General features: G+C 37.3%; 1 protein-coding gene across 2 annotated transcripts; it reads left to right on the top strand.

Moving 5' to 3' along the window:
* Window positions 1-83: 83 nt before the first annotated feature.
* On the top strand, window positions 84-9,253 carry Fam72a (family with sequence similarity 72 member A). 2 transcript variants are annotated; one of them, XM_070041650.1, is made up of 5 exons: window positions 84-328; window positions 758-980; window positions 3,355-3,432; window positions 4,943-5,067; window positions 8,119-9,253. In XM_070041650.1, exons 2-5 carry the CDS (start codon window positions 829-831, stop codon window positions 8,211-8,213), a joined length of 450 nt encoding a protein of 149 aa, XP_069897751.1. In that variant the 5' UTR covers window positions 84-328; window positions 758-828; the 3' UTR covers window positions 8,214-9,253. The 2 variants fall into 2 exon arrangements, with proteins under 2 accessions (XP_069897751.1, XP_069897752.1); XM_070041651.1 differs by lacking the exon at window positions 4,943-5,067 and having other exon boundaries at window positions 8,119-8,240.
* Window positions 9,254-10,111: the final 858 nt, after the last annotated feature.

Consider the following 10,111-nt stretch of genomic DNA (forward strand, 5'->3'; position numbering starts at 1 on the left):
ACCAATGCGGAGCGTGGGCGAACTCTAGTTTCTCCCAATCGCTGCGCGGCGCTGGCAATTCAAATTGACAGTAGGTTGGAAAAGCCCAGAAAGCGGAAGAGGGTGGAAAAAAAAAAAGAAGAAAATTCTAGCGTGTTCTGTGACCAACTCCAGCACCGACTGACCCTTAACAGGCGACCTCTGCCCCACCACACCCACACCACACCGGCTGCGGCCCTAGAGAGACCTGAAGGCACCGCGGGCGGCGCGAGAGCTGAGGGAGGGAGGCCGCGAGGGAACCCGCGCGGGCCCGCGGCGTGCCGTGCTGGCCGGGGACTCCCGGACCGGGGTCAGCGGGGGAGCTGGGCTGGGCGAGGGGACGGGTTTGAGGGACAGGGGGAGGAGAACCGGAGGTCGTCCTGGTGGAAAGAATCCGGGGTTGGAGAGTCCGGGAGGAGGAGGCGTGGGCCCGAGGGAGGGCCCTTAAGGATGGAAATCCCTTTAAGCCTCCAGTTAGAGGCGGTCGGACCCGCCCGTGGGACTAGCTGGAGAAGAAGGGCGCCCTTCGGACCCAGAAAGGCCGAGATGCCCCCCACCCCATGTTTAAAAGAGGCCAGATTTGCTTCTCCCCTTCCCCGCCCCCTGGGTCCCACTCAATAAATATTACTTTTGCTCTTCCACCGGGAAAACAAAGAATTCTTTTTGTCCTTCCCAGTTTGGGGGGGGGGGGGGGGGGTTAGAGAGACCTCAAGGCCTGAGACTTTTTTTTTTTTTTTAGCTTAGGGGAAATAAAAAGGAAGGGTATTTGCCCCTCTTCAGAGCCCCACACTTCATCCTCCGTGGGACGCCATGTCTACCAGCAGTTGTAGTTTCAAGAACCGATGCGTGTCCATCCTGTGTTGCAAATTCTGTAAGCAGGTGCTCAGCTCTAGGGGGATGAAGGCTGTTTTGCTGGCTGATACTGACATAGACCTTTTCTCTACAGACATTCCTCCTACCAAGTAAGTCAAGCCGTGGTAGCCGTTAACTAAATGGGGAGTGAGTTTGTATGCTTTGGCATTTCTGGAAGGCGACTGGAGATTATCATTTGGCGTTCCTGCCACTCCCAACAGTCTGATGATCCCCTAGGACTCTGTCTTAAGTGGGCAGACTGTCTGGACAAAGTCTGTGGTTTAGCCAAAGTGGTCAGTACTGATGTCATATTTCTAGTCCAAGTACAGTCACGTGGCCATGGAAGCCCTTAAGTTAGATCCCTGGCACAGTGCCCTGTCCAGTCATCCTATCTGACTGAACCAAGACTCCAGGTACATTCAGGCAAGATTTTCTGCCCAGCTGGAGACAAGGAATCATATTAGAGTCTCCTATTTGTCCATAACGTTTTACACTAAAATACATCATACTTTGTTACCATCATTTGCAATAAATAAATCAGCTCCATTGTCAATGAAATTCATCATTCTTTTTCAAATCTCTCTCTTCCTCCTTCCCTCCTTATTTCCTCCTCCCTATTATTCTTCCCCTCTCCTTCAATATAGTTTGATATTGATGGTATAAAAAACGGAAACTTACCGTTAAGAGAATCCTTATCCCTCATAAAGCCTATTTTTGATGTTAACATCAAGTTGCATAATAATTCCTTTTAAAATCTGTTTTCAGTCCCTCCCCACTTTGGAATCTAAAGTCCTTAAAATTTGCTTCCTATTTAGTAAAACAGTCATTTTATTTGACTTATATATGCCTTTATTTGGCCCTAAAAGATACTTTTCCTTCCATAATCAATTTGTCCTGCATAATCAATGTGTCCTATATTTTCAAAATAGCGTTCTTTTATTAAAATAAAACTATCCAAAATATGAATGGATAGCTATTCTCCAAGTCTTTAGCCACACACTTGGAAGGAAACAAACTAATAGCCATAATTTATTTTTTTAATTTTATTGTCAAGGTGATGTACAGAAGGGTTACAGTTACATAAGATAGTGATTACATTTCCTATCAACTTGTTACCCCTTCCCTCATTATTCTCCCTCTTTCCCTCCCCTGTAACCCCCCCAACATATTGTCTTGTGAGTATCATTGTTAGTTATGTAAGTTCCCCCTTCGTCCTTTGTCCCACCATTCCATAATTTATTTAAAACATAGATGATAATAATAGAAACTTAGAAAGTTTCAAAATATATTTAAATAAACCTGTAGGATGAAGATTGCCATTGAAATCTTTCATTCATTGGCTTAAGTATAGCCATAGCTAACTACAAAGGCTACCACCTTTTTTTTTTTTCAGAGATAAATGGGTTAATATTTTAAGTTGATACTAGATGATAAATCATAGAATCTACTGTTGCAAAAGGTTGTATGATTTACTGTCTAGAGCTTTTTTCTTTTTAGTAGCACATACAGATTTTAAAAATTAACCCATTGACAGTAGCTGTGGTAAGTAGGATCAGAAAGATGTATATATTACAGGTTAGGCTAATCTAGAACAGTATCAGATCATTTTTATTATTTCTATTTTGTTGGAATTATAATAGCAGTAAGTTAATGTGCTAAGACATATGTGACTCAATGAATATGTAAAATATTTTAAGTGGAAGTTTTGCCAGATGTTTATAGTCAGCTCACAAATACTAATTGACTCATAATTCTGTACTTCTATTCTTTCAGCTGTATGAATTTACAAAATGTGTGCCAAATCACAAAAGTACATTTGATGGTGAGAATGTAGGGCAATGAGAACCCCTGAATACTCTTGGGGATATAAAATGGTGCAGCTCCTGTGGAAAGCAGCATGGCAGTTTCTTTGAAAATTAAACAAAATTGCCATATGATCTGATAGTTCCACTTCTGACATAGACCCAAAAAAGTTCAAAGAAGCATCTTGCAAAGATATTTCTTTGTAGCAACTTTGTTGACAATAGCCAAGCAATAGAAACTATCTAAATATCTATTGACCCATCTGATAAATGGATAACAAAATATGGTTATATATATACAATAGCATACAATTCATCCTTAAAAGGAAAGATCTTGTCACATATTACAGTGGCAGTGGACTAAGCTTAAGGCTATTGTGCTAAGTGAAATACACTAGTCACAAATATGACAAATACTGTGTGATTCCACTTATACTAAAGTAGTCATATTCATAGAAACAGAAAGTAGAATGAAGCTGGGGGAGGGAAAATGGGGAGTTGTTATGTAATACTTATAGAGTTTCAGTTTTGCAGTATGAGAAAGGTCTGGAGATTTCTTGCACAACAATGTGACTGTATTTAACACTTTTGAATTATGCACTTAAAAATTAAGATAGTATTCATGTTATCATTTGGCCACAATTAAAACATTTTAAGCATATTTGTAAACTTTTTTCTGTAGTGCAGTGGACTTCATTGGAAGATGCTATTTCACGGAAATCTGCAAATGCAAACTGAAGAACATAGCCTGTTTAAAATGGTAATTTGTGGCCGTATTCTGGATAGCCTGGGTTTGGAAGATGGATGTTGTCACCAAAGTAAGGAGAAAGGTTCAGTGGGCTGTAACGAGCACTGATATAACCTATGCAATGAGCCATTGAAAAACCATTTGTTACTTACAGCTATTTATAAAAGGGCCTTGGGATACTTCACATTTGTAAATGATTTTGTAGTTTTTCAAAGTGCACTCAAAGGTAGCTGCTTTTTTTTAAAGAATAAAACAATGAATATAGTCTAGAAGAAAACACTAAGATTTAGTCATAAAAATTAGATTTGAGCTCTGATCCTATCCTTATTCTCTGTGGGATCTTAAATAAATTCCATAAACCTCTGAACTGTTTTTCCCTTCTCTCTTTCCTCTCCACTCCTCTCCTCCTCTTCTCTTCCCCTCATATATCCCCATGATAAATGATAGTTCCATGAAAACAAGGACTTAATTTTGTACATTGTTGGATTTCTACCACCTAGACAATGTCTGGCTCAATAAATATAAATTAAGTGAGCAGATGAATGGACGAATGAATAGGAGTAATAAGGTCATAGATTTACTCTTGGAGAATATATAGTCTTACAAATAATTGTCAGCTATAGTCTAAGAACAACTTTCAGTTTTATTTATTTGCCTTGGTTATGATTTGAAGACATTTTAGGAGGTTAGTACCTATTATAGTATTCTTTATAGGAACTTACAGAGTGACTGACTCCCACATCTCTCTGGGTGAGACCAAGCTATAGTAAGTACTTTTACAACTCAAAATATAAACAGTTCATGATGTCATTTAAAAAATATGAAGATATTCCCCATGTGTTTACTCCATTTAGCATATGACAAGCTAGTTAAAATTGTGTAAGACTGAGGTACTTTAAGATCAGCTGGATAATACTGAAGACAGTAGAAACTTTTTCAACTTTCTCTAGAGGCTGGTGATTTGCTTTATTTTTGAATTCCTTCAAAAACACTGAAACTAAAATTAGAGTGGCCAGCTTGTGTTTAGTTTACAGGGCTTCATGCTGTCTTCCTACTCCTCCATCTGTTGGAACATTTTTATGTTCTGGCATAGAGCTAGAACATGTAGGAACCCACCTTGCCACAATCCTGGGGTTAGAAAAATTCTCTACCTCTAGATAAGTCTTTATTTAATGTTTTTGTCTATATAACATTGATTTCAGGCACTTGACAGAACAAATCACAACCTTCTATTTGTCCTTTACAGAACTGATCACAACCAGAAGCTAGCTTCCAAGGACAGAATACAAAAATAATAGCAAGGATCTGCTCGTATTGTTTCACTTAGCTTGCAGACAAAAGTTCCCAGTTGATAGTAGGACTATAACTGTAATCAGAGTAAATCTCATCCCAAAGATCCCAGCGATGGAAATTGTTTGGAAGAGATGTCTAACTTACATGTTCTCACTACAATTAGAATGTGAAAATGCATTGATGGACCAAGTACTACATGGTATCTAATAACATTTACTTTCTTTTGTAGTGGGAACATTGTAGGGTACCATGTGATTGCTCCATGTAGTCCCTGCCTTCTTTCCTGCAACAATGGACACTTCTGGATGTTTCACAGCCAGGCAGTTTACGGTATTAACAGATTAGACTCCACTGGTAAGAAACCATTGACATAGACATTCCCCTGTCACATTTCTCTGACAATACCTAAGAAGAACTCCCAATAGTCTGTTTCCAAATTCCTCCGAGACCTTCACAGCTAGATTGGATCAGTCAGAGTGAAATGTCAATCCTTTTTTTATTCATTTATGAAAACTCTTAGCTTGAACTCAAGACTCTGTTCACAAATTTATTTATATATTGTTTCTTCTTTCTTCCCTTCTTCTTTCCTTCTTCCTTTTATTCTTCTCTCCTTCCTCCCTTCCCCTGGCCTTCCCTTTCTTTTTCTTTTTTTTTCCTTTCCTTTGCTTTTTTTTCTCTTTTCATTTGACTCAGTCTAGCTACATAGTCCAAGCTGGCCTCCTACCCTCCTACCTCAGCCTCCCAACTGTTACCACCATGATTAACTTTTGGGTCTTTTTACATTAATGTTTCAATTGCTCTAAACTATTACCTTTATGCATATTACAATTCCAGAGAAATTTTAAAGATTTTATATATGGTAGTTGTGTGTGTGTTTTGTGTGTGTGTGTGTGTATGTGTGTGTGTGTGTGTGTGTGTGTGTGTGTGTGCAAAAAGAGAGGCTGGGAGAGTGGGAGGGTGATAAGAGGAATCATTGCCTTCAGTAGTTCTTCACTAAAGATAAAAATAAATATTTTGATATCTAGATCAAGAACTTATGATTGAAATTAGTCACAATGTGTTGTGACTGATTTTTGTAAGAAAATATAGTATCAATTATTATGGATGTATTCATAATACTTGTTATTTTGTTTAGAGCCATTTAGTTTTGTTATGGGACATATGTTCCCAACATCTATTATCTCTTTGTCCATCATGCCAAATTGATATTGAGAATAACAGTCTAATTTTTTTTTATCACTGATATTCTCATGTTTTTTAGTGAATGTTTCTGCTTTGGAACTTAAAAAGATATTCCTTTTTTTAAAAAAAGATATGATTTGCATTGACAGACCAAAACCATGAATTGCAAACTAGGTTGTCATGGTTTTTAAACCTTCCAATTATGTTTGCATTTTTAGAGAGTTTTTTTTTTCCTTAATCACCTGAGAATCAACTGGGCTCTCAATCCATCATTTAGGGATCTTAAGACTCCATATGTTAAGAAGGCCATTTTCAAGCAACGACTCCTCAGAGTTCTCCTAAGTGAGATATAGGCTCCTAATTTAGGCCTTTGGTTTTATGTTTGTGTTGCTTATGGGATATATTAAAGCAAGTTTCTGCTTTAAAACTGTTTTTCCTGCTTCACAGGAATCAAAACAGAGTAGAGATTTTTCAGTTTTGATTTACATTTTAATAGTGGTCAATTTTTTCAAAGATAAAAGCCAGTATTCTTCATTTGCTTGAATCTAATCCATAAAAAACAGATGTATCACAGGATTTCCTTCCTCTCTTCATAACAGAGAAAGGAAGGTGGTACTTCTATCAGATTCAATCTCCTAGTTTATTTTTTCTCCTTTGAAGCAATTGTGCTGAGCTGCTTCATAGCTCCTAAGCTTTAACTCCAAGTATGTCAAGCTTCTCCTTTGTAACTCTAATATTGTAGTTTAATGTAAGATTTTGAATAAAAGAGAATTTGAGGCGTTTTGGTGGTACTGGAGCTTGAACTTAGGGCTCAAGCTTGCTCCAACTGTTTGATCTGCTAGCACTCAACCACTTGACCAATCCTCCAGCCCTGCTCTTTTTACTGGTTATTTTGGAGACAAGTCTCAGACTTTTCTGCAAAGGCTGAACCTGGTCCTCAGACTTCCAAGTAGCTAGGATTACAGTTATGAGCCACTAGCACTAAAAGAGAAATTCTAATGACTTTGGAACTGTCCTTTAATCACCTGAGTCAATAACATTAAATAGATACATGTACAAGTTGTTCTAGACTTAAATATCTAGACTGACAAGGATCACAAGAGTTCTGTGTTCTAAGCTAGCCTTCATATATAGATCTGATTTCTGAGAATTTTCCCATGAGACTTGGGGAATCTAAGCTCAAATTCTCTAGGATTTGGCCAGATGGCCCCAGAGTCAAAGTATTGTCTTCTATTTACCTAGATTATGGCCTTGTAATTCCCTCCATCCTGTCAGCTCTTTAGTGCACTGTTACCAGAAGCAAATCACAATCTATTCTTGGAATTAGGATGGGGGAGGTTTTGTTTTTTGTTTTTTAATAATCAAAAATTCAAACAAAGATTATGGAAAATAACATGATAGACATCTATATAACCAGTATCATTGAATAAATGCTAACATTTTGTGATTAGATTGCAATATCTCTCTCTAACAAGAGAGTCTCCCAGTGTTTCAACAGTGTAACACAGTGTAACACCCACATCTTTGTCATGTCCCCTTGAGCATCTGTGCAAAATAGGTGGCTAGAGGAAGGGATGAGAGTGATCATCTGTATTTGCTATGTGTACATAAATTCATGCAAGGATTACAATTCATATTATAACTGGCTTCAGACCCTTTTTTTTTTTTTTTTGGTCTGTCTTGGGGCTTGAACTCTGGGCCTGGGCATTGTCCCTCAGCTCTTCAGCTCAAGGCTAGCACTCTACAACTTGAGCCACAGCACCACTTCCAGTTTCCTGGTGGTTAATTGTAGATAAGTCTCACAAATTTCCTGCCCAGGCTTGCTTTGAACCACAGTCTTCAGATCTCAGCCTCCTGAGTAGCTAGTTTTACAGGCGTGAGCCACTAGCATCTAAAAGAATCTTATAAGATCTTTAATCTTAAAAGTCATTAGAATAGATTAGATAATTATCAATGAAGAATGACCAGGAAAGAAAGACATAATACAAATGAACTCTTTTTCACTTCTAAGACTCTAAAAGTCCAGCTCTTGCTTGAAATAATTTAAAGACTGTATGTCTTAGGTGATAATATTCATTTTATTTGTAATCCATCTTTTCATCATTCTTCTCTTCATTGTTAACACTATGGTTTTTATAAGAATTTTAGTACATAAAATCTTGTATATCATGTTCTGAATTGTAGTAGTAATCACTACATAATGTTATGATCTTTTCTTTTCAGGTATAAACTTCCTACTTTGGGGTAACTTGCCAGAGACAGAAGAGAATACAGATGAAGATGTGTTAGATATTTCAGCAGAAGAATGCATTCGATGAATAGAATTATGATATATAATATTTTATAATAGTATTTTCCTATTTAAAAATATGTTAACAAATTAACTAAAATTGCCAGTGAGGACTTTCCAGTGACTTATTTTTTTCTTTCCTTTTCTCTTCCTTCCTTTCTTCTTTCCTTCCTTTCCTTCTTCCTTCTTTCTTTCCTTCCTTCCTTTTGAAAGCAAAACTTGACCTTTGTTGATTTATTTATTTGCTGTCTTAAATTAATTCCTTCAGTTTAACAGTCAATGAAGTTTCTCTTCTCTTCCAATGCTTCCTTTCCTCCAGCCTTCATAGTCTTAACTTCAGATAGAAGATTTTTCACATGTCACTCAGCTATCTCCCAATCAGGAGAGTTTTCCTAAAAACTTGATGCCAGCTACCACACTGGCTTTTACATTCCTCAATAGGAACATTAGTGTCCACTTGTATATCAACTACACATGTATCAGTCTCAACTGAGTATTAACAGAGGCTTTAAAAGAAGAGTAGGCTGTTAGGTTGTCATGGATACTGACTATCATATGTTACACTGGTGATAACTGCTTTAACATGGAGCAAGATTTGTGAATCAGCTTACAGAATAAATTAAAACTTTAAAATAGATGAATTGTTTTGATTCCTTGATATGTTAGACAAATGAGTTTATCAGACATTTATCAGCATATACTGTTTACCAGGGTTATTCATTTACGTTTTTCTAAAACCATGATGGATTGTATGATGAAAGCTAAATATTCTAAACCTTCTTCTCTGTCATCCCATTCTCCAGGGCTTTCTCTGTAAATAGCAAGCAAATTTCCTGGGTAGTCTCAGTCCAAACACTAAAATTAAAGGGGAAAAACCTAAATGGTTTAAGCCACTGTACATCATAAAGTTTTTTTCCCATTATTTTAGGCAGCATTCAGAGACACACGAGTAAGAATTTGGGATAGTGCTGGATTCTGGTTTTATGTAAAGCTAAAGTCAATGTATCTTCTTAGCTAATATCTCAGTTTTAGGCATTGTGTCCACATGGATACCAAAGCAGATTTGAGTTGTGGTTTTATAAATAAAGTTAGTTCTAAAATTGACTATCTTTCCTTTAATTTTTTTATTAATACCCACTTACCTTACCTAAAAATATAGAGATAGTATCTAAAATATAGAATAGAAAGGCTGGAGATTATCGAGTATATCATGTGCCAAGCAATGTTCTAAGTGCTTTATAAATCTAACTCACCCTATACAAGCAAACCCATGAAGGAGCCACCATTACTATTCCCTTTTACTGATAAAACAGGTGAGACAAAGAGGTTAAGTCACTTGTCTAACATCACATAACCGGTCGGAGGAGCAGACCAAACTCAGACAGCCTGACTCCAGAACTCCCACTCCTAATCATGCTGTACCCCCTGAGCTCCTCAGACATGAATCAGTCATGTTCTGACTTAGCTGGGTAGCTAACTACCTTATGTAACCTCAGTGAAGATACAGGTGATAAATTTGAAAATTTGAACAAAACTCCCATTTACTTGGTCTTAGGACAGAAGGGACTTTTAGGCACTAGAAGAATTATCTGCTTCAAACTAGGATAAAAGGTGCTACAGGAAATGCTGTTACTGATATCCATAAAATGCTTCTAGGAGTTTTTCATACTGACCCAGAGCACTGACAGAAGGTCATCCAAAGAATGAAAGGAGTACACTTGGGACAATTTGGTTTGGGATTTTATTTTTTCTATATCCTCTCTTAAATTCTTGTTCTGGAATAAAGTGGACCTATAGATAAGACAAATAATAAGGTGATTGTACATTTTATATCTTCAGTTAACTTGTTAATTTAGAGAAGAGAAGTTTAATGCTAAAGTTAAAATACAAGGTTAACACATTGGAGTTCATCTGGTTTCTGTTCAG

The sequence above is a fragment of the Dipodomys merriami genome, unplaced genomic scaffold (assembly GCF_024711535.1).
Source record: "Dipodomys merriami isolate MVZ:Mamm:240054 unplaced genomic scaffold, mDipMer1.0.p SCAF_31, whole genome shotgun sequence".
Lineage (NCBI taxonomy): Eukaryota > Metazoa > Chordata > Mammalia > Rodentia > Heteromyidae > Dipodomys > Dipodomys merriami.